The sequence below is a fragment of the Betta splendens genome, chromosome 4 (assembly GCF_900634795.4).
Source record: "Betta splendens chromosome 4, fBetSpl5.4, whole genome shotgun sequence".
Taxonomy (NCBI): Eukaryota; Metazoa; Chordata; class Actinopteri; order Anabantiformes; family Osphronemidae; genus Betta; species Betta splendens.
This window is the reverse complement of record NC_040884.2, coordinates 10,322,138-10,347,032: the sequence shown is the minus strand read 5'-3', so window position 1 is coordinate 10,347,032 and position 24,895 is coordinate 10,322,138. Positions and strand designations below refer to the sequence as shown.

The 24,895-nt window shown below is 46.9% G+C and overlaps 1 protein-coding gene across 12 annotated transcripts in view; it reads left to right on the top strand.

The window, feature by feature from the left end:
• The window catches only part of ptprsa (protein tyrosine phosphatase receptor type Sa), a 162,580-nt gene that overhangs the window by 125,542 nt on the left and 12,143 nt on the right, over window positions 1–24,895 (top strand). For 3 of the 12 annotated variants that reach the window (XM_055508386.1, XM_055508390.1, XM_055508391.1), the window contains 14 exons: window positions 3,355–3,948; window positions 4,925–5,019; window positions 5,793–6,040; window positions 6,208–6,295; window positions 6,549–6,761; window positions 6,871–7,034; window positions 8,256–8,267; window positions 8,541–8,656; window positions 15,855–15,952; window positions 18,464–18,587; window positions 20,308–20,483; window positions 21,617–21,736; window positions 23,425–23,579; window positions 24,433–24,718. In XM_055508386.1, the coding sequence (XP_055364361.1) occupies window positions 3,355–3,948; window positions 4,925–5,019; window positions 5,793–6,040; window positions 6,208–6,295; window positions 6,549–6,761; window positions 6,871–7,034; window positions 8,256–8,267; window positions 8,541–8,656; window positions 15,855–15,952; window positions 18,464–18,587; window positions 20,308–20,483; window positions 21,617–21,736; window positions 23,425–23,579; window positions 24,433–24,718 (2,489 nt within the window). Of the gene's footprint in view, window positions 1–3,354; window positions 3,949–4,924; window positions 5,020–5,792; window positions 6,041–6,207; window positions 6,296–6,548; window positions 6,762–6,870; window positions 7,035–8,252; window positions 8,268–8,540; window positions 8,657–12,389; window positions 12,438–15,854; window positions 15,953–18,463; window positions 18,588–20,307; window positions 20,484–21,616; window positions 21,737–23,424; window positions 23,580–24,432; window positions 24,719–24,895 lie in introns of all 12 variants that reach the window. The other 9 variants (XM_029146056.3, XM_055508389.1, XM_055508387.1 and 6 more) reach the window with 6 other exon arrangements.

Here is a 24,895-nt window from a genome sequence, read left to right as displayed (position 1 = left end):
ATCAGGGATGTACCTAAAGCGAGCTGTTGCCCCTAGAAGCTAATGTATGTCATCATCCTGTTGTTTCCTGTCTTCCTGGAAAACATAAAGGCAACATGACTATAGGACATCACAACAAAGAGAGTCTTTCTTTTATTGTGCCTCTTCAATTTGATTCACATCAATGGCTTTTTATATTCCAGCCATTCCAACCAGCCTCTGTGGTAGTTCGGCGAATCAGAACAACCAAAAGACTCTGTCTCAGAGTTCTGCGCACCTATCTGTGAGTCACAGACAAACAACGTGTATTCTGTGGCTGGAACGGTGTTTGTTTGCTGAGTGAAAGCCAGGTTGGGGAATTGACTTTTCATGATTCATACTTTCCAAACTCCAAAGATTTAAGAAACCAACGTCATTGTGGCCAGTGATGCTTCTGAGACCACCAAACTGGTTTTTGTTTGTGCGTGCCCGCGTTTGACAAAGGATTCCAATGCTGGCATCTGAAACTATTCTGCACATCAAAAAGTTGTTTTCATTGGGCTGAATGGAGCACCAATCAATGGCCATACTTTCCATCGGCTTTTCTTCAGGTACAAATGGAAAACATATTTACTGGTCTATAATGAACGCGTAAAAGTAGACAGTCAACAAACTCAGTCAAAACGTTACACACACTGTACAGGTACATAATAATATATGGTAGATGAATACAGACCTGGAGGATTTGAGGCAGGGCATGTTTGAAAGGCTAAAGGTCATCTGTTGGTGACTGCAAACATCATCCTGGATCCCTTCCTGATTATTACTTTGGTTCTACAAAAAAGCCATCACCCTCTCTCAGTCTCCTGACGCTCCCTTTTTTATTCCTACTTCTTTAATAGCTCACACTCTTCAAATGGGCCATGTGAAATTTGTTGCAGATTTGACTCCATGACATTTTATACCCTACCAATTACTCCCCTTCATGAATCCTTGCCACCCACACACACACTCGTGTGCACACACACACATGCATAACAGGCAGGTTAAATTAAAAGCAGAGGGAAAATGAAGATGGGAGAATGATGAATTAGCTATGACCTTTAAAGTCATAGAATAGACCTCTTACCTCACATGTCATTAAATATGTGGAGTCTCCATAGGCAGGCTGGAACCACAGGTTAATCACTGGGAGAGTTTTTTTTTCTGAAGGGGAGCTCACAGTAGAGGTCCTGAAAGAAATGACTAAGGAATGTTCCCCACATATATTCGTATATACTGTATATATACTGACATGATTGTGGAACAGGTCTGTTTGTATGTGTTTGCTGGCGCGGTACGGACAAGTATTTGCGACATGTACAATAGAGAAGAAATAAGTGGAAAACCTTATTGCCACTTCCTCAATCAGGCCGAGCGAGTGTCAACAAGCCGGCTGTTAATACTGTGGCCTGATGGGAAACGTGCTGGGAGGCCCACAAGGGGGGATTGAGCCAGGGTCGATCCTGAAATGGGCATGGAGCGAGGGGGGTGGGGGGTAGAGAGAGGGATGAGGGAGGAGGCTAGGTTAGGAAATGAAAAGAGAGAATTGGGTGGCGTGAAAGAGGACAAGGGAAGAAGAATATAGGAAGGTGTGGTGGTGAAGAATGGATGCGGAGCAGAGGCAGAGAGGGACAATCAAGGTGTCCGAGAACCCCAGAATCACTCATGTACACACATGCGCTTCTGATTCCCCGTATGCCTGGTGGCCATCTTTGCAGCAGATTGCTCCTTGTCCCCAGTCACCTTCATCATCCCTCATTCACTCATTTTTCATCCCCTCACCGTGTCCTCGTTCCCCCTCCAGCGCCACACACACACACATATGCCGCATTAACAGCCCCGCCGTGCCCTTTTTCCTCCCAGCACCAGTCTTCTGGCTCCGTACCTGTGATTCCTCTCCCAGATGCACAGTACGCCAAACAACACCGGGCTGCACAAAGGTTGTGATAATGCGACGCATGGGTTTAGTAGTCTGGTGAGGTTTGAAGTAAAGCACAGAAATTCAAAATGGAAAACAGCATCATTACCTCTGATTCTATTTCCTTGATTAGCGGGGAACGTGGAAGCGGAGTGGGCTTTTAAATGACACCAAGCCCAGCTATCGCATGCAGCCAAGGAGTATTAGGAGCTTTCATTCAGCGCCCCCGCCTTTCCATTACAGGCGAAGGCTCAGCTGACTGGCCAACCCCTACCCACCCCCGTGGTCTTACCAACAGCTTAGTGAAAGAAGACCATTAACAAACAGAAAGGCATATTATGAGTACAGGTTGGGAAGCCGGTGTAGTGGATTGCTGCGCGTGTGAATGTGCATGAACACAAATACGTGGACTTGTTTTTCCTTTGAGAGCGAGCGCTGTTCAGATTACGCTGAGCTGCAGGGCCAGTAGCTTGATGTGCTGCTGAAAGAGTTTTACAGTACACGAAGTTGGATTCAAACTAGCACCTTTACATTCATATTGCATGCCAGACAGACACAGTTGCAACACAGTACAAAAAGATGCAGCATCCATAACTGTGGCTCCTTAACGTATGTTACAGTAAATTTGCATTGACCGTGGTAAAGGTAAAGGTAACTACTTTCAGCTTTATCCCATCAGGGGTCGCCACAACGAATGATTGGAATGATTGATTTGGCACGTTTTTATGCCGGATGCCCTTCCTGACTGTAATCTGGTGCGAAAGCCCTACTTCCAATTTGATCCAAGTGTGTTCACCATTACCCCAGTTTGCTAACCCATATGCAGATTACTTACTAGAAGTACTGGCATCTGAGTATACAATCAATACTTCATGTTTAGTAGTCATCTGCCACTACTTTGTATTTCTGATAAAGGAGGGACAACAATGATTGAGTCCAAAGAGATGGGCCTCGAGTGGTAATCAGACACATTTATCCCACAAAGCTTTGGCAGCAACTTAAGAACTGAAGGCTTCCCATAACTGCTGCTGTGTCTGTCTCACTGATGGGGCCTTAAAAGGGGAGTTAAGATGAGACGTGTGTCATCTATAAGAGCAGGGAAACTGGGCCACTCTGAAGAATGGTGTCTGGACCCCAAGCACAGATCATCCATTTTGCAAGAGGAGATGACTCTCAGGCTCAAAACAGCCCCTGTTCTTTGCTTAAGGTTTTAGTGATGCTTTGCAGGACACAAGAGATTCTAGCTTGAACTGACGGGTTTCATGTAATGATAATGGGCAGAGTGATCGTTGCATAAACGACTCGGCTTGTGTTTGCTGATGGATGGCTGAGTAAAAAGCAATTTACAGGATCAGGATCTTTATGTATACAATAAATCTTCTCAATTTGAAAATATGCTGTCTTATAACATGTTTATTTTTCCTCTGTGTGCACAGTGCCTGGCCCTCCCTATCTCACTGTGGCTCAGGAATCAGAGACATCAGCTATGGTTCGCTGGGACCCTCCAGACCTGACCAACGGCATGGACCTGCAGGGTTACCGGCTCCAGTTTGGCCGGAGAGATGTCTCTCCTTTGGCAACACTGGAATTTGCTCCCCAAGAACGATACTACTCTGTGGGCAAAGTTCATCGAGGGGCCACTTATCTCTTTAAACTCTCAGCCAAGAGCAGGGGGGGCTTTGGGGAAGAGGCTGTGGTGGAACTCGGTGTGCCCGAAAATACCCCGGGGGGATACCCTCAAATTAGCGAGGACTCCAATGTGACATGCTGCTCAGTGCAGCTGTCCTGGTCTCCACCAGTGCTGGCCGAGAGGAATGGGGTAATCACAGAGTACACGCTGGCCTATAAAGAAGCCGGGACAGGAGGGGATCCGCGGGAGCTCCACTTGCCTCCCAACCTGTCTAGCTATGTGCTCAACAGCCTCAGACCGAACTCGGTGTACGATGTGAAAATACGTGCACACACCAGTGTAGGTCCAGGGCCCTACAGCCCACCTATCCAGTATCGGACGGTGACCTTTGATCCCACAGGTAGGACTTGTCTGTTACTTTCCCAGCCTGGTTGACAGGGGCTTGGAAATGCGCTAAAAACTCAGATACGAGCTGCAAAAGACACAAAAATGATATGATGCACCCCCTTTTGCTTTAGCCACCTTCACTTCTCAACCAAGAGAAAAACATACCTATATCATAATTGTTTGCTGTTGGATACTAACCCAGTCAAGGTAACGTAAGGTAAAAGAGTCAGTAAGTAAGAGCCAGTCATTTTGAGAAAAAGGAGACCAGCCTAGAATTGCGAGGTAAGTGCTGTCAGTCGTCCTTGCAGCCCTTTGCCAAGCACACTCATGCAGCTAATGCCATTTCACACCCCCAGTTTAAAACAAGGTAGGACCTCAGTCAACCCCAGTCACGGTGTGTTTGGAATTCTTTAAGATGAGAACATGTTTATTTAAGTTCCTTGCTTTATTTTTTGGTGTTGGGTTTCTTTTGAGAAGTTTACTCTCTTCATAAATATACCCCCTCCCATTAATTCCTTCTCCCTTTCCCCCCCTTGTCCCCTGTCCATACACTGGACAGCTTGTGGCATGGCATCCCCCAGATGCACTGCAGAGGTGTGTTGGCATGCTGTGTCTTAGGTCTGTCTCTGTGTCCACCTGGCATCACGTTGGCAGTGCCACCCCAGACTCAGTAGAGGTGTAGGAACACATGGGTTGGTCGTAATCCTTAGCTGGTCTTCAGCTGAGGGGCATTAGCGAGATGTGTTGGCACTGCTTACGCTGGATGGCCAGTGCTCCATGGGTTTGTCATCCACGAGTCTTACGTGCTGTGTGTTTTAACCAATGGCGTTGCCCTTCTCACAGCCAATCACAGCTCACCGTTACACTCACTTTCCAACCCAGAGGAACGTTGCAGGGGAACAACGGCAATGTCGTATCTTTATTAGGTTTTCTTTTCTTGTTCTGTCCTTAAGATACGTTTTTTCTGCTCTTTTTTCTTGCATTAACAGATGTTCCAAAGAATTTCACTGTCAAGTGGGCAACCAAGACCACCGTGGTTCTCGCATGGAAGTTTTCTGAGGGCAGGTCTCCATACAAATGCACAGTGAGTACTCATTTCCATGTGTTAAAATTAAATTGAGATGATGTTTTCCTTGCAATCGCCTTTGTGTCTATCAGAGATAATGCAAGGACTAAAACCTTAGATTTGTCCCTTTGCTTGATCCTTGACTGGGAAACACTTTTTAACACGCTAGTATTGTGGTATTGTAGAGTAGGACACTACCAGCCTTATTTAGTATATTCTACAACAGCGTGGTTTCGTAGTCATAGTGCCCGTGCTTCCCTGTTGCCTGCAGTCCTGATCTGTGTTCTATTGAAAATGTATGAGACACGAATCAGACAGTGGTGGCTACAAACTGTTGAGCAGCTGTGCTGTATCCAGCAAATATTCCACTTGCATAATTATAACAATTTGTATCCTTGGTTCCCAGATGATTAAAAAGTGTTGCAGGCATCCAACTCAAAACCTATTCATAAAATACAATTATGTTCAGTGAAAAGACTGAAAATCTTTTCTTTGTACCTTTAACAGATAAAAAGGGTTTAATGGAATAACAAATCACTGATTTAACTTCTTTGTTATGTTTTAGAAAAAGTCTAAAATTTTCAGGAAATGGAGTTTAAATTCCAGCCTATTAATTCACCCTCATGTTATGCTGGCTCTCCACTTCCCCTTTCCCTCATTCACGATGCACATAATCAAAATGCGCATCCATTCTTGCGCACTCCTCTTTACCTTTCTGTCCAAGTCTATTCAACAAAAAGTCTATTGACCTACCACAGTAATCAACTTCTGGGCCATCTATTGAACTCTAGATTGAATACAACCGTCAGAAGATGGATGTGGATGCCAGGCTGATGAGGGTGATCATCACTGGGCTGAGGCACAACACCACCTACGATTTCAGGGTGACCTGCCAAGAAAGCATGGACGGTGGGCCGAAACACCGGGTGGTGGCCAGGACCGCGCCACTGATACTGGGCAAGAAACCCAAGCTGGATATATATTCTGAGACTGACATGCTCACCATGTCCTTTCCCCCGGTCGATAGCAAGGACATCAAGTAAGTGTACAGCCTGCTAAAGATGTTTTGTGTGGTGGGGTAGGTCTTGACATGCTGGGGATTTAGCGTCGTGTGGATTGAGATTTCAACGTGTTAAAATGGGGTGTTTTTTAGACGTGTTTTCATACAAATCTCCAGTTGTTCGTAATGTTGTCGTGTAATTTCAGGAACTTCTATGTGGTTGTGGTGCCACTTAAGAGAACCTCCGGCACCGTTAAAAACCTAAAGAACCCCGATGAGATGGACATGGAAGAGGTGGGGCCTTTCGTTGCACACACTATGCGATTGTAGCTGATAGCAATTGTAGCACCGACTTCAGTGCACCTGAACCGTGCTAATTTATCTCCCCAAGCTTGCAGCACAGATAATTACAGTCTTTTCCCACACTTCCTCTAAGTCACGGTCACCTTCAGCGCAACTCTCCCTTCTGGGTTCGGGGTTGCGCACGCTGCTTCTGCATCCTCCGCTGTGCTTTTAGCCTAATGTCACATTCTGTGGCGTCATTCAGCTGCTGCGGGAGGTGACGCCGAAACGCCGCTCGCGGCGTCAGCTGGCTCAGCTGGACCAGAGGAAGCCCTACATCACAGCCTGCTTCAGGCAGCTGCCCTCCACCTTCACGGTGGGCTCGGACCACCGCCACAGCAGCTGCGAGAACAAGCCTCTCGAGCCAGGTCAGGAGTACGTCTTCTTCCTGTTGGCTGAACTTAACATAACCGCTGGGGTGAGTTTAATTCTTAGAAGTTGTAGTTCCTAAAAATTCAATTTGTTCTGTATTGTCAGATCTGCTGCGTTGATGCTGTAACGTCACCCTGCTTCATTCTTCTGCTCAGAAAATGTATGCTACCAGCCCTTACACCGACACAGTGATGACTCCAGAGCTGGTGGTGGACCCCCTGCCAGTGGACACTGGTGACGGTCTCATATGGGTGGTGGGCCCAGTCCTGGCTGTGGTCTTCATCATCTGCATTGTCATTGCCATTCTTCTGTATAAAAAGTGAGTTGGCTTGGGAACTGTAGTTCATTGTGGTCGATGCAGTTTAACCTGCATTCAGACTAGCGTTTTTCAACCTCAAATGAGAAGTGAAAACACCAACACTGTTTTTATATAAGAACCCAGTATTTCCACCTATAAAACATTCTCATATCATGATGCTACACAGGAAGTTCAAACCTGTAGTTATTTTTTGTAGTTTTGATGTTTTGCCGAGTAAATGGTGTCTATCAACACACAAGAATTTTTTTCTTGTCATTTGATGTTGAACCATTTAGTTGTGAGTGGGGAAACAGGGCTATTGGGAATTATTTGCATGTTAGGCAGCATGTTGAAAGAGGGTTTATTCATAAAAGCATGATTTTGGAAAAACCCAACAATATTTTTGCATGTTTAAAAGTGAAAAAAGATGGTTGTGGGAAGTAAGAGGGTTGGAGAAGGATCAAAAGAGGAGATGATGCCCAATAACTGATATGGAAACACCACAGTCGACCTAATCTATGGATTAAAGCAGAATGAGATAGCCGTGGTAACAGAACTTCATGATTAGTCGCGCCTGCTGTACCAAGAGCGGCATCTTTTAGCCTCAGTGACTGCAGGTTCCACCAGAAGTCCCCTCACACCACAGTGAATCCCTGAATCATCTCAAGGGGTTCTGGGCCGGTGTGAGCAACACGAGTACAGCTTGCTACTGTCAGATGATCCCTGACTGTCTGACCTTGCCTTACCTCCGTCTTGGTGGTTAGGGAGAGTAACATCTCTCCTTGGATCTCTCTTTTTTCTCTCTTCTCTTTCTCTTCTCCTCACTTTCCCATCTCCCTCTCCATCTTTCCCTGGTGAATAGTGCTTCCCGGTTCTGCCCTTGGCCCTGACATTCCCTTTCCCTGTCTGTATCTGTGCGCGCGCACACACACACACACACACACACACACACACACACACAAGTGCACACACATTTGTAGGAGCAGACACTGGCTCAAAAATGTATGCACTTAACTACACGTTTCAATGAATCCACGCACACACACACACACACACACACTTCCAAATGCTGATGGGCTTTATCTTGAGTTTTGCGAGCCCAGCAGCGACCCCTGTGAATTTTAAACTGCTCTCTATTGATTTGTCTCTCTTCTTGCCTCCCCCTCTCCCCTTCTCCCTGTGTCTTGTGTTTTCACCATCTTTATATATTTATTTGACTCCTATTGCTTTCTCTGGAAGCAGCAAACCCGACAGGTAAGGCTTAGCCGTACTTTATTGTATTATACAGGGGAAGACAAATAGCCTTCCTCAGCAAAAAAAAACAGATGCCTTTAATTAGCGAGGATGAAGGAGAGTTTCACGTTATCATCTCGAGCTTTCTCGACCTGCTGTGGCTGGTTAGGAGTTGTCATTAGTGAGAGTGGTGACTGTTTCTCTGGATAAAGTGTTCACTCAAAGTTGCCCCTTTGTTTTTGTGTTTTTGTTGTGTGTCTTCTCTCTCTACCGTTTGTTTGTCTCGCTCACCAGCCGCAAAAGAAAAGAGTCAGAGCCTCGCACAAAGTGTCTGCTTAACAACGCAGACATCACTCCCCACCACCCCACAGACCCCGTGGAGATGAGACGCATCAACTTCCAAACTCCAGGTACAGGAAGGACGCACAAAGCACGTCACAGCGTGGAACAAAGTAGAGTTTCCTTCTCAATAAACATGGATGTCTAGACAGAAATGTAGTTTTCCCACTGTAGAACCAGCAAAGAAATTAGCCACATCTAGCCTGAAGTAGCATTTCCTAGATTACTGCGATAGACTCAGACCTATGCGTCCTATTAGAAAGCTATTTAAGTCTTCCATTCTAAAGTGTAGTATCCATGCTGAATGTTTCCATTCCTGCCCAACATTAGGCTGATCGGCAGGTTATAATGGGGTAAAAAAACACTTTGCTGCCTAAAACATAATAGAGCCTGTGATGGAGGTGGCTGTTTCCGACGCGCAGAGCTCTGCAGGCACTTAGTTTAGTTCAGTAGTTTTAGAAGCTACTGAAATGGAAAGCAAATTTCAGAATTTGGCAAAAATGTTGATTAGCTGCCGCTGTGATCCAAAAATACCATAACTCATACTGGTCTCACACACACACACACACACACACACACACACACACACACACACACACACACACACACACACACACACACAAACACACACACACACGCGCTGGGCACATCATAACACTGAATCATTTATTTATAGGGCAAAGCGTTTTTTATTCATGTAAGACAATATGTGCACTTACAGTTTGTATATACATGACACACGTAGCGTTGCTACAACACAGACTAACTATTTAGTAACAGTAGTAGAAAAGTGGATGAAGCGTTCTCAAATCTGCCTGCAGTAACGTCACATATTCATATTCATCTGTTTGCTGTCACCATATCAGAGTTAACAGCTACTTATGAATAACAGAAAGTCGCATTATAAATGGTGTTTGCTGTTGTAACATGTTTTCACGTTCTTCTGGGTTTTTACCGCTGTGAGTGTTTTTTCCCCGGGGTTCATCAGAGCAGAAGCCTAATGGTACCGTAACAAGCGAGTGCATTCAGTTCTGCTCTCATTCTTACAGGTTTCTCTGCTAAAAGCTTGTCTGACGTCTCCCTCCTGCCTCTGTTTCAGTCTGTTGCTCTGTTATCCTGTTAGTCAGCCTTTTGTGTCTTGGGCTACAGCGGCGCCCGTGCGTCCTTAAACTGCAAAGTAGTGAAACCAGAACTGCGCGTCCGTGTATGTTTAGATATTTTGCTTGTTACAGTTATGTCCCCAGCGCTGGATTAAAGCCACGTGTCTGCTGGTCAGTTTGCGCCTACAGCCGCCATGGTTGACTCCACCTAAGCCAGTGCTAGGCAAATATTTGGACTTTTTCAGCAGAAGTTATAAAACCACCCTTCAAAATTTTTTGACTTTGTGAAACGGCCTTGGTCTCAACTGCAAAAGGAGTAAATCCTCCAGACGCTGGTTCCTCCTCTGCACCACATTCTTCCCTTTTTCTGTCTCTGCCTCCCAGTCCGGTTGTCTTTCACCCGTCCATCCGTCATACATGGACTGTCTGCGCCATCAAAAGGCTCCCATTTCAAAATGGAGCATAACTCTTGGGCGTCTTTGGGAACCCTGGCATGTAGCCTTGAGATTGTGTCTGGGGGGAGAAAAAAAATATTTCTTTAGATCAAAAAAGAGAAATGTTAGTCTGAATGATGATGCATAAACCCAGTTATGCACAGAGATACAGAGATGTGGATGCCGTGCATTCAGAGCCCTGCCGGTGGATCTATAATGAGAAGGATATAATGGCTGTTCTCGCTAGCCTCCCCCGGCCTTAACGATCCTCCCTTCTTTAAATCATAGAAACCCTTATTAGAGTCTGCCTTTTACATAACGTCCACTAATACATGCTGGGATTTATCTTTATATACGACAAGCCTTCTCAGCTATTGTTATGCAGAATTGGGGGACGTTGTTATCTCGACACCCTGGAAATTTAATTTGAATGGACATTTTAGCCCAATTAAGTGGGTCGGTGAGCATTTATGAACATCCCCATCAGCTAATAGCGAGCGCTGTTCAAACAAGCATACTGTCGCCGCACTTATGCGAGGCCCTTCTGTCCAGCAGAGCATACGCCGCGTTGGCAGCGTGTGCTCGCTGACCCTTAGCGCGGGCGCCGGAAAGTATGCTTTCCATCAGGCTTCGTATAGGCTAAGCGCGGCTAAGGCATTAGCGCTATAAAAGCCTGTTTGTCACGTGACGTCCCATATCTCCTTGGGCACGGAGTGGCTCATTTTGTCATTATCGTCATTGGTGCCTGGGGTTTAATTGGCAAATGGGGCTAAAGTAATGAAGCAGCACGATTCAGTGGACATCTACTGTCTGTCTCCAGCCAAACCCCGCGACACCACCACCATTAGTGCACTCTCCCTTCTCGCCGTCATGTTTTTCACTGGCTTTTTCAAGTACTTTTCCAGACATGCACTTAAAGCGGGTAGCGTCTATATATAAACACTTCTCGCCCCAGAAACTGTGTCTGAAGCAGCGACTTTTACATTTAAGCTTATTGACATCGCACACGCTCGTGCAGACAGTGTCAAAGACTCGTAAATAGCCGCGGACGCGAGCCAATCGCGCGCCTGCATCGCCGGCCTACATGTACTTATTCCTCCAGCTTACTGTAACAACTGTGCCCTCCTCCTCATAAACATCACAACATGCACATTAGGCGCCGGCTGAAACGTAAACAGAAGCCGGCATCCCTGCACCGCCCTCCTGCTGTGATGAATGACACTTGGAGATAGTGGATCAGAGCACCGCCCGCTAGGTGTAATTAGTCATTGTCACAAATCAATTAGCGAGAGGGGCAATGTGTGATGTCTTCATCTCCCGCCGCACCGGTGTAACGTCCTCTCTCTCTCTCTGAGGGATTAACGGAAGGTAGACTCACCTCAGCTAAAGGTGCCCCGCTTTGATTTGCAGAATTCAGGTTATTTATAAAATGCTTCTCACTTCTCGTTACAACGTATGATTTTAGGCAGATGTTCCACAGCATCCAGTCTTTTTAAATTGGGGGTTCACTTGGTGCAGAGGTTGGCAGCGTCCTATCAAACCTCATCTTTAGCCACCTGTCCAGCTGCTGGGGCAGATGGACTCTTTCTACATGAACAGCCGAGGAGGCCCGAGTTCTTCCCAGACGCTGCACCGACTGGCGGCAGCCTGAGAGGACCTCTCCTCTGGAACAGATAAGACTTTGAACTATCACCGCTCTCCTCAGAGCACTGACTCCCATTAGCCCTGGCTCTACAGCTGTCAGCCAAGAATGCAGACACTTTTCCACACGTTTCACTCCTGGTGCTTCGGCACCAGACCACGGACAAAGGAATCTCTCAGAGTCAGTTTTCAGGAGGAAACATGAGCTGTTTTTTTCTCCTCCTGTCAGTGGTGTTTATGAAAGCTTAGAGTTATCAAATCAGTCGTCTTCTCCCGATCTCTGAGCGTTGATGTGGGGCTTAGCACACAGGAGTTCTCGGCGGGGCAGCGCGGGCTGATACCCATGGCTAACCAGACTGTGGCGCTGACTGGGTTCTAGTGGAGGAAGTGAAGGCCGGGCTGATCTGAAAACGCTTGCCCTACTTTTCCACGTCAGTGTGGCAGCCTGGTCTCTGATGTGTCATTGCAGCCCTGAGAGGGCCCTGGGTTTACTGATGGAAAAACAAATGCCCCATTCTTCTGTTTCACGGCTTTTTGTCATTATATGTCATGTTTTCCTTTTTTCATAGCCGATTCTGTTGCTTTCCAGCCTTTACAGTCATTTCTCTTATGTTTGCTGTTCCTTACAGATTCTGGTCTGAGCAGTCCTCAGAGTGAAGCAGATTTTGACTATGAAAGTTAGTCGCTGTGTTTTCCGCATTTGCGCACCAGCTTTCTTTGTTTCTATACTTATACTATGTTTTTTTAGCACTGCTTGCCTCCATGTACAAATCCATAATTTGCATTGGTTTGCTTGTTTTTTCACATGATGCAGCAGATTTTTAGCACTAATGAATTTGATGTTTGTATGAGGGCCTCCTTTTTATTTTTTGTTTAATTGGATGTCAGCCACAATATTCACTGGGGCTGTTGGCTGTGCATTAATCCACCATGCATAAATAACCTGAGCGATCACTTGTGATGATGTAGCGATGGTTAAGGGATAGTTTTTTTTTCACAAGGTTACAATCTGTATTGTCTGTCGCTCTTTCCCGTTCTCCCTCACCTCCTTGTTGTTGTTCTCCTTATCCCTCCTCCTCCACCACCTCTGCTCCATTTCCATTCTGAACTAACGGGATCTTTTCTGTGCTTCGAGATAACGAGCAGAATTAATTAAAGCGGTGGCAAACAATGGCTCGACATTTGATCACCCCGCTCTCTCTGCTCGCTGCAAAGAGATCATCCAAGAGAAAAAGCAGAGTTTCTGGTTTTCCTCTTTCCCCTTTTCTCCACCGTCATTTTCTTTGCTTACCCACTGAAAGCTTCACTCCTTTTATATGGAAATATGCAACATCACAAATAGGCTTCTGCAGACAGACTGGTTTGCTGTATCAAAAGCAATCATATTTTTCAGCCATATAGACTGTGGATGGTGAGATTGGAAACGTTGTAATTAGACGCTGGTTTGTTTTTGTGTTCATTGATCACGTTGTTGATGCAGAAATGCAGGAGTCTGTAAAGGGAGAGGAAAACGCTGTGAGCGGAGGGGCTGAAGAGAAGAATAAGCTTTGGATTGGGGTTAGGGAATAAAAACAATTTGTCCTTGAGTGACTTTGCTTGACTGCGGGTCACAGCAAAGACTGGTTTTGAAAGTAAATCTTTTCCTTTAAAAACAGTGCAGTGTGCAGTGCAGTGTATGAATGACAAATAAGCATGAGGACAAATCAGGCGTGATTGATTTGAGAAACATCGTTTTCTAAACAAAAAAATGGTGAAAGTTAGAAAAGTTTACAGAGGAAGAGAGAAATAGTTTGTGGTTATGTAGACAAAGGACAAAGACGGGATACAAGTACAATAAGTACAATGATACAAGTATTCATTATTCTCATACACATTTGCGGCGTCATATTACCGTCTATAACAGTCACTTAAGCAAACACTAATGTCCCTTTAAGCAGAGCATCGTGGTTTGTTTGAACTTATATTGTACATGCACATAAAATACATTACACTGGCAATAAACACACAAAGCTGGATTTGTTGGAGTTGGAGCATATGTGTAACTCCTGCACATCACAAAGCCACACAGATACGCACTCACTCACACGGCTACACACCAGCAGCCTTTGATGTCCCTCGAAACACCCGCTTCTCTCAAGGAGAAGTCAGAGGACCTCATTTGCATATGCGCACATTTATTTCACTTATGATACTTTCTGATACCTTTTCCCTTTGAATTAGAGGCAAATACACTGACAGCAAAATTTAAAGTGAAGTAGTTCCTCTTTTCTTCCTCGCTCATCTCGGTGAATTGCCGTAGCAGAAGTGATTAATAGCGATGTCGCCTTCTCAGATGGTGCGACTGCATCTGCATCTCAGAAACTGTAGCTCACTGAGGAGCTAAGCTGCGACTAAATAACCACACGCTTATAATATCTGGCTTGTTCATACACTAAATTAAATACGAAATTAAGCCTCGGATTTCAAAATGCATTGTGATTTTGCTTAGATGATTAAAAGGACCCATTAAGAAGAGCATAGGTGTCACAGTTGCACAGCTTATGTCAAGCATGCCATCGAGTGTCCTCGCCGTTTGTCTCATAAACGCGGCATAATCTTTGCTAATCTTCGTGTAATTGACGTGGCCACATTGTTCTGTCTGTGTAAAATAAATTAGCATCACTAATGAAGACTGTCAGCTTCAGAGGGCTGAGCTCCCCCCGCTAAGCACAGCGAAAGCAGCTGAGACGTCAGTGACCCCCCCCCCCACACACACACACACACACACACACACCCTGAACCCGGAGGGACAGTAAGTGTTTTTGAAAAGGGAAAATTAGGAAAGGTTAATGTGAGGGTGCGCATTAGCATGGACGGCCCGGATGGGTCGCTTGCGTGAGGCCATGTCAACGTTTTGTTGACTTTTCGCCGAGTTTCACGCTCAACGTGAAAAGGGCCTCTTACGGAAAAAAGCCTCGCCAGACTGCACTTAGGGACAGAGCTGCTGCACATTCCATTACATGGCCTCCGCATTATGCTCCTAAATGGATTAGTGTCTGGAGTGCACAGCGGTGCGGATAGCGTTGGAGCAGCACAGCGCACAGATACAGGCGTGAGCAATAAATAAATAAATATTAATAACAATTAAATCTGTAGAGCCGAGGGGATTTGATGAATTGGTTGATTATTGTAAAGCCAGTGGACAGCAGAGAGGAGGGAACCAGAGGATTTGCAGCAGAAACGGTTAGAGAGCAGCAGCTTGCTTGCTTTGCACTGACCGGCCTGCAGTGGAGCAGCTCACGGTGTCACTCAGCATCACTCACAGTCCTAAAACCCTACCGACCAGCCACCACCCTCCACCCTCCACCCTCCCTCCTCCATCAGCCTCCAGGTCAGGGCTCCATAAAAGAAAAGCTTTTTTTTTTTTTTTTGGAGGCAACAGTCAAAATTGGCCACAATGCCACTGTAGCAACAGATACAATAAAAGCAAGCCTGTAGGATGTGCTGGCTCGGATGCAGATTGGTTTCCCTTTGGGTCTGAAGATGGTGCTGGAAGTTATGAAGTTTGAACTATAGAAATAAACAGAACTCATATGAGCCCAGATGTGTTTAAAGTAGAAGCGTAACCCTCAAGCACCATTAAATGCTAACTTCTACTATTGATTTCTCCTAATAAAAGCCTTACTTTTGATTCTACTAAATGAAAAGAACCAGCATCATACACGTTCCACTGTTTCCTGGAGTTAATCTGTTGTTTCTTTGATTGGCACCAAAACCTTTTTTCATGATGTGTCTTCTTTTAAGTAATTTCCTAAGCAATAAAAAAAGATCGATGCCTCCTGTTGGTCTTTCTACACTGTGTGTCTGCAGCCTCTTCTTTTGGCAAATAACCAGTCACTTGCTTGTTTTTGAGCTCTGGCCTGAACCAAGTCCCTGTAACATCATTTAGTAAATGTTGATTGTGTCTGTGTCACTATGTGCTGCACAAGTTTCCTGACCACTAAAACCCATCTGCCGGCGTTTCAGCAAGAAAATCACACTCACAAATATTTGGTTGTGCGACTTTCTACGTTTCGTGTTGTCATCACTAATGAAGTGTGCTTCCCTTCCTGCAGGTATGATGAACCATCCTCCCATCCCCATCTCAGAGCTGGCCGAACACACTGAGCTTCTCAAGGCCAACGACAATCTGAAACTCTCGCAGGAATATGAGGTGAGCAGGCTAAAGGTTCAAAGGCCAAAGTTTCGTTTGTGTATTGATTTCTGTCTGATTGTGTTTTCATTGTGCGGGGAACATTTTTCCCTAGGGAAATATCTCTTTTCTCTGTTGTTGACGGTGCCTGCAGTCAGTGGTGCTTGAGCAATTATGAAATATCAGTTGTGCGCTGCCTGTTTTTTTTCCCCTCCATTATATTCGAAGCCTCAACACGGCAAAACAAGGCAATTGTCTTTTTCAATTATATAAAATTTCCCTCAGCAGGTTGTTATAACTCCTAAACTCCCAAATGCAATTTCCTCAAATTCTTGGCTAAATAAAAGAATCATTCTACTGTAATGCATCTGGTGCTGCATCGGGAAACATGAATAAGATTCCGCTCCAAAATAAACGCGTCCGTTTGAGACGTCCCAAAATGTACCCGTTCACCAAGATATGCATTTATTGAGGAAATAAACACACATGTAAATAAGAAATGCTTCTTTGACTCAATACCGTAAAATAAAGATCAAAGACTCCACCTAGTTTAAACAGTTACTCAAGAAAATGTGATTAATGGCTCAGCAACTGTTTCGAGTCTTCATGCACAATAATAAATTGGATTTTCATCCACAATGGAAATACAGCCCGGATTTGTTGGAGGGAAAACACACTGGCAGGCAGGTCTTTAACACAGTACATGTACTGATGGTGTGTGTGTGTGTGTGTGTGTGTGTGTGTGTGTGTGTGTGTGTGTGTGTGTGTGTGTGTGTGTGTGTACAGAGAGGGTAACTGAGCTGTCTGAGCTCTGAGGCCACGGCGGTTATAAATGACACCAGAGTTGATTAGAAATCAGGAGCCGCTGAATCAGCTCTCGTTTGCATACAAGCAATATCCCTTCCTCGCCGTCCCTAAATCACAGCGCCTGTCGCCTCGCCGCACACCAGACTGAGGTGGGGAGCGGGTACACCAGCAAAGATTGCCGTTATCATGCCTGCCGGTGGATGCTGGTGGATAATGACTTCTCATAGCGACCCACTATTTCTTGGGTATCTATTATTCATAAATCCACATCCGGGCTGTGGACCAAATGGACAAACTTGTTCCATTTGGGAGTGAGAGACTCGAGAGACGTGATGCCAAAGTTGATGCCTTGCTACAACTACAACTTCTAATTACTTGGCTTTGAGAGAGCATTAAACCGCACGCTCATCTCTTTTTCCTGGGTCTTCTCTGAGACCATCCTCCCTCCCCTTCTCCTACGCACAACCACCGCCCAGGAAAAATAAACGAGCAAATTAAATAGAGAAGTGTAATTTTAATTTTGTTATGTTCTTGATGAATGGCTGCTTGTCCGGGTGCCCCGGCTTGCCAAGTGCAGCTCTACGGGGCTTTGACTGATTAGTTTTTAGCCGGGTAGGATGTGAGGGAGGAGAAAGAATCGAGGGACGAGGGGCGAGAGGTGAGGGAGAGAGAGAGGAAGATGAGGTGGGGAGGCCTGGTTAATGATGAGGATTCAGTGAAGGGAGAGAGAGCAGCGGATCGCAGCAGGAGAGCGGAGATGAAGACGAGCTCATCGCACATGCAAACAGCAATAATAAACTAGAGCTTTACCTGAAGCCGCAGAGGTTGTGTGTCTGACATCCCGAGCTGTGGTTGTTCGTCCAACGTGCCAAGATTACTGGAAGAAACTGCCTTTTTAAGTAGGTCTAAAATGCACCACCTGACGGAAAAAAGAATTAAGTTTGGATGTGGTTGTAACCAAGTTTATATGCACAGGCAGCCTTAAGGTGATCTGGAAGGAAACGGCAAACAGAGCGGGAGCGTGAACATCAGAGAGGGCGCGAAGGAGATGGAGAAGGAGATAAAATGTGGACGGAATCGTGGGAGACTTTGAAGATGAAGTGTTGCAGATTAGAAAACCGAGACAAAGAAGGATGCACAGAGAGAAGGAAGGAGCGATAACGGAGGGAAGCTCTGATTGCTGTAGTGATTACAAGCACACGGTCACACGAGGTCTCCAGATTAGCCTCCTTCTCCAGCCTCTACCGTACGTGGTGAAACCCCGGCTGCAAACATCCCTCCGCCCTCTGTTCGTGCACCGTCAGAACATGAGAAGCCCAAAAGCAAACAATGCATCTTAATGGAATACTTTGTTATCCTGAAAGGGGAGCGCAATGTGTATGTGGAGTTCTTGTCGGGCCTCGCCCGCTTCCCTCCCCCTCGCGGAGAAAGCCGCCGCCTGCATTAATATTGTTTTTTGTCATTATGGACCCGCTACAGTAATGATCGTGATAAAGTGCTGTGTACAGCTGCTGTGAATATTTAAACCAGTCAGCGAGCAGATTTCCATGCTACTATTTCCTTTTCTGCTTTGGGGAGATCGCGCTCTCCATCTCTGCTGCCCCCCCCCCCCTCCCCCTGTTCTCTGCATGATAACATCCAGGTCTTATTGTTAGCGCTCCGCTCATTTCACGACTCCTCTGATTCCTTCTTTGTGCGCGTGTGTGTGTGTGTGTCTTCCGCCAGTCGATCGATCCAGGCCAGCAGTTCACCTGGGAGCACTCCAACCTGGAGGTGAACAAGCCCAAGAATCGCTACGCCAACGTCATCGCCTACGACCACTCCCGCGTCATCCTGGCTCCCATCGAGGGTAAGGCTCACCCGTCCGCCCGCCCCGCGCCACCTCCGGCACCTCACACTTGGGCTCCGCTCGTCGCAGATCATCTGGGAAATCACCGTAATTACAGACTGGGTTTCAGATTGCAAATGTGTACCCGGTAGACGCACACACCAGACCCGATAGGAGGAGACAACGGAGGCCAAATTAGCACAGTGCAAAGCAGTGTCAATCAGAGGCGTACAATGATGTTTATTGCACTGTAGAACAAAATGGGATGAGATTGGGAGTCTAAAGTCAATGGACTGGACTACATGTTTATAGCCCGGTTGGAGCTTAGTGGCGGTGCTGAGGTTTATCTTCGGGTCCAGCATTCAGCCAAGTCCGACACTCGCAGAGCTCCCGGTAACTCGGCCCGTGTTTTCCCCATCCTATTTGTCTCATCAGGTCTGTCTCTCTCCCATGACTTCCCTCTAACTGCTCATAGACACCGCACTCTCAGCAGAGAATCTCAGCACCAGACAAAGTCTTCCTCCGAAACCCAAATCTTAAGGGACATTGTCAGAGGTAGTCACCCTTCACCGCTGACATTGTTCCGCCGTTGCGTCACCAGAGGAGCTCTCGACTCCTCTCAGTCATGGCAAACTTCCCACTCGGCAGTGCTCCCTTCTTTTGTGTGAGCTAACGGCTCCGACTTGATTTCAGCATCTCGCAATAGTCGGGCCAATTTGCGGGTGCAACAACATGAATAACAAAATTATTCCAGAAGAAAAAAAAAACTGCCTCCTCCATAAATACATAAATTAATCAAGTCTGAAATTTCTATTTTACACTGCAGTGGTTTTGCCATTAGTCGCAGCAGTAGAACAATTCATGCACGCCGTCATTCTCTGTTCACTTAGCTATGACTAAAGCCAAGTCTCCGCAGTCGGATTGTGCAACGTGGGATCCGTTTTAATGACATTCCCCTTTTTTTCCTCATTATTTCCATTCTTTCTCTCAGTATTTTTGTTCGTTTCACCCTTTTCTCCGCCGTAGCTCCCCGTGAGTTCTCTCTCCCCCCAGTTGTTGTCCTCACTGTGCCGTCCCTCCTAAATGAGCCCATTGGTGTGTCTCGTAGTTTGACGCTTGACTGAGGAGACGTCAGTCAAAGAGACGTGACTTATGAGCCCATCAGGCTGGAGCCACTCTTCATCTGACAGGGTTGCACCACTTGGTGAAATGGTGTCTAATGGCAAATGCTAATTGGAAGATTACCCGTATCTTACATTTTCAACTCTACTTTTCTCAAACTTCTTAAAATTACCGAGCCTGTGTCCATTTTCTTCCAATGGGCGATTCCCACAGATCAGAGTTTGATGACAGACTTGTACTTTACCACAGGATGCAAACGCTGCCATGTTTCACTCGACTGCACGTTTGACATCACGCAGTCAACAACATATTTAGCCTTGAAGTGTTCTTTTGCGGCTGAAGGACGATTAAAGGATGCCTCAAAATAACTTGATAGCTGCTTACACTCAGTAGAAGGTGAAGTTGGCGATAGATCTGAACACAACATCGCTGCCATTAAAATGTTTGAGGACTGGATTCAGTGGGACTGCTGCGTAGCGGAGCTTGTGCTGGGCTGGGACAGCAGCTAGATCTCCCTCTGAGTGCGTGATTTACATCATGTTGTCCTGCATCTTCACACACGCACACTAGCAGTGGTAGAAGTTGATGAGTAATGCAAAACTATCGTATCTTTATCCAGGAATTACAGGTAGCGACTACATCAACGCCAACTACATTGACGGCTACAGGAAGCAGAATGCCTACATCGCCACCCAGGGCCCGTTACCAGAGACGTTTGGGGACTTCTGGAGGATGGTGTGGGAGCAGAGAGCAGCCACGGTGGTCATGATGACCAGGCTGGAGGAGAAGTCTCGGGTAAGACTGCTCATCCAATTGCCTTGGCTTCATGCTGGCCGATGCTTTTGTCAGGTTTCTCGTTAAAAGCTTTGCTCCTGTGACCTCAGAAGAAGGGGGGAAAAAAAAGTTGCTCAAAATCAAATCACCGCTTCATGAAACCAAGTAGCAGAACTAGCTTCTGAGAATGGCACAGCTTCGCACTGATTTCCCAGTTGCACACCTGAACTTCATCGGTGGGTAATCAGATTTCATTTTCCTCCGATGGATCGCTTTCAGAGAAATGTTGAAATTTAAATGGGCTGGAGAAAGCAGCCCAGCGGCAGAGGGTGATAAAACAGAGTTAACTCGAATGCCGTTTACCTGCGCACATCTGATAAGTCAGGCTTGGCGTCCGCCGCGGTCGCCTTCGCAAACATAGCTGTGTTCTATCTCTTCATTTGCACTGGAAACTACTGGCAGCTGCCTGAGAGCAGCTGTCAGGCCTTTGTTTTGAGCTTTAGGAGTTTTAGCCCGGTGCCTCCCGCAACCATCCGCTGGAAGTGGAGGTGCCTGCAGAACGTCCGGATGGATGGACAAGGTGTCAGGGTGAACTATGAGAACTCCTAGTGTGAGCGGAGGCGGTCGTCGGCTCTGTTCTGGAAGCTCTTGCTGTGTTTGAGTTTCGCTGCAGGTAATAAACTTGCTACCGAGCTCTGAACCTAAATGTCAGACAACCAACAGCGGCGTTTCTTCCTGTCAACTCCAACACGCCTGAACATCAGGCTCACTCACCCCAGGCGTCCCCTCTCCCTCCACGTTTACCTCCTCTCAGGCCTGACATGCGCATTCTACCGCTGTCAGGCGGCATCAGGAGCAGCAGGGGGCACAGCCCGCGTGTCAGCGTGAGCAGGAAGTCAGGCGAGCGGCACGTCTTCGCCGGCTGTCACGTCCCGTCACATCTCCGTTGGCGCGTTGTTGAATGGATCTTTATTACGGGGGCTGATGGGGGGGCTGTGGGAAGCAGGTGTTTGTTTTCGGATGAGCCGTAGAGCCAATGGACAGCACGAAACACCAAATCTGAGAAGCAGTGGGTTCTCAGTATTTGTGTGAAATGAATAAAGTACAATTAAAAATCCTTTTCACTGTTCTGTTTGTGTCTCGCTCCCTTTCAGGTTAAGTGCGACCAGTACTGGCCCAGTCGTGGCACCGAGACCTACGGCATGACACAAGTGACCCTGCTGGACACAATAGAACTGGCCACGTTCTGTGTCCGCACCTTCTCCTTGCACAAGGTGGGAAGGTTTCCCTGCTTCGCTTTTGCCCCACACACCTCTCCAGGACACACACACTTCTAAAGTAGACATTGAGCCATTATATGTATTATCGGGTTGGGCAAACAGGAATAATTCTTTCATTCAGTGTCTGGACAGTAAACATTAGGCCGTTTAACACACCTTGTAAAAACATACAAGCAAGAAATGGAGGCATAAAGTGGATGCTGCTGCTCGGCCTAATAAAAACTCGACTAGACACAGTCCTTACTGTGTAACAACATTTGTCCCCATTGTCCGACCGGTCCAAACCGGTTACCTTGTTCACTTCTCCCTCCTCTATCTGTTTATATGCGCTTGGTTAAAAACGGCACAAGCACTGGAAACACTGGACGTGGACACGAAGCGCACGCGTTAAATGCATTTAGATCCAAACCTCCGGCGTCTCAGACGCCTCATGCAAACACAAGCTGACCTTTCAAAAGACAAGTCCGCCACTGGTGGGATTAGACTTCTCCTGATTTAGCTGCTTAACCAGGCGGCGCCGCTTAGTGATCTCTGAGTTCTCAGCTCAGGTGTCAGCAAAACAATGATCACTGGAGCGAACCAGCGAGGGCGGCGATAGGAAGACACGAGCAGCAGCCGCGGCGCTTTAAAGCCAGCTGGTTGGCATTCAGAGCCATTTACATTCTGCTGCTCTCAGCCTCCATCACACCCGTTGATATCATTCTTGCGCTATCTCTCCCCCTCGCTCGTCCTCCTAACTGCAGCCGCCGCTGTGATTTCTTACCAAACTATTTTCACTTTTTATCTGGGTGGGAGAAAGAAAAATGTTGGATTTGTGTGAAATCTAAGTTAGCGGAGGCTGGGAGCAGACACACAAACATACACACCCAGTGCTTATTACAAAACGGCTGCCGTGGTGCCGATCCGCACAGACTGCACGTGGAAATGCGGCAGCAGAGCCCTGATCGCATCCACGCAGCCCGCCTCCACCACAGAAACAGAAAATGTCCAAAAAAAAGGAACTAGATAAGAACTAGGTCAGTTTGCTTTTAATTACCACATTCATTTATTCATTTATTCAGCAAGCAAGCGAAAGGAACTGCATTGAAATGCAAACAGTACCTCTATTAGAGGATCTTCTGAGAGAAGAGGAGGACAGGAAGAGAGAGACTCTTTTTTTCCTCTTCTTCTTCTCATCCTTCCCAGAAATCTTGCTCTGGATCCAAGCTTGTGTCTCGGGTGCGTTGAGAGGGGAGTTTGAGATGGAAGCTGACAGACGGCTGTGTAATGTGGGCGTCCGCTGCATGTATCTGTAGATGTTCTGAGCAGCAGAAACACGGAGCCTGTGACGATATAAGCACCTGTACTGCCTCGTACTAAATTATCTTAGCTATTGTATTATGTTGAACCCGTCTCATCAGCATCCGTGTGCTTCACAGCGTTCACCGGCGGGTGCCAGTCTGCACTCGAGCACTAGGTTGCAACAAAGTTTTTCACAGGGAGGAAAAAGGGAAAATCAATAGGAGAGATACAAATACTGAAGTTTAATCAGAAAGCTTGAGTTGCTGTAGGCGATACGGGGGGAGGCGACTCGTACTGAGCGCGACACCCGCCTGTCTGTGTGTGAGAGTCTGTTGTTGTCGTGAGCGATGTGCAGGCGCTGCTGAACTCACCCCTCCGCCGCGCGCGGCGTTTGCTTGCAGAACGGCTCCAGTGAGAAGCGGGAGGTTCGTCAGTTCCAGTTCACGGCGTGGCCCGACCACGGCGTGCCCGAGTACCCCACCCCCTTCCTGGCCTTCCTGCGCAGGGTGAAGACCTGCAACCCGCCCGACGCCGGGCCCATCATCGCCCACTGCAGGTCAGTGTCGTGTGGTTAGGCTGGTTCTGGGATCCAAAGTCTGATCAGGAGCATGTTCTAAGAAGAAGAAAAAGCAACGCATGGAGGACTTTTTGCCCATGACTGTGGGGTAAATGCCTGCGTAAGGGTTACTGTACCCATGAGCAAACACAGCTGTGTATCTGCTTTTCTACATTACATTCTGTAACACATGCACAGACGCATGCACTCTTTCCAACCAGCGCACACATCCTTTTCTCCTTAAGGCCTTTTTGTTTTGTCGCATTCATTCTCCCCACCTCTGTCTCCTTTTCCCATCTGTGTGCAAATCCTCGCCGTAATCCCATCCCATCCCATCTTCCCTTTCTTGCTCTTTAGCCCTTCCTCCTTTTTACAAGCTTATTCAGCGGCTTATTCAAATTGAAGTCTTCCTTTCGTCGCGATAAGGAGACATCAGCGAGGCCAAAGCGCGACACAATAAACTGAAATTTGACAGCTTGCTTCACTCCGTCTCCATCGCTGCCCTCTTGTTGTTCTATCTGTCACTTAGCTGCCTCTGCATCCGCTCCCCAGCCATCACCATCGCTCTCTGTTTTCCTCCCCTGCTCAATTATTTAAACTGTAATGCCACAACAAATCCACCAGCGTTACTGGACATACATAATCACCCCGCAGTTTAATATTTAAGGAGGGAGAATAACAATAAATTACAATTAAATTCCCACTGCCCAAATGTGACAGGCAGTTAGTATTAGGAAATTAAATATTCAGTGGCGCAGCTCTCTGAGAGGATAAGACCCTAGAAATAAGAACAAAGAAAGACTGACTTTCAACTTAACAGACCTCCTAACCTTGTGGTTCCGTCCCGCTGCAGCGCCGGCGTCGGCCGGACGGGCTGCTTCATCGTCATCGACGCCATGCTGGAGCGCATCAAGCACGAGAAGACGGTGGACATCTACGGCCACGTCACGCTGATGCGCTCGCAGCGGAACTACATGGTGCAGACGGAGGACCAGTACAGCTTCATTCACGACGCTCTGCTGGAGGCGGTGGCCTGCGGCAACACGGAAGTGGCCGCCCGGAGCCTCTACTCCTACATCCAGAAGCTGGCGCAGGTGGAGAGCGGCGAGCACGTCACCGGCATGGAGCTGGAGTTCAAGGTACGCTGGAGCTCCACACAGAATCTAGGCTCCGTGGGTGCTATGACCTTTTCACCTTTGGGCCTTCTAGATGAGATTCACTGCCAGTCTACTACAACAATCCCAGTTAGTGCGAAGCAGATGGAAAAAGTGTCAAATCCAGTTTGGCTTGAGACAAGGAAAGGAAAGGAAATTCCC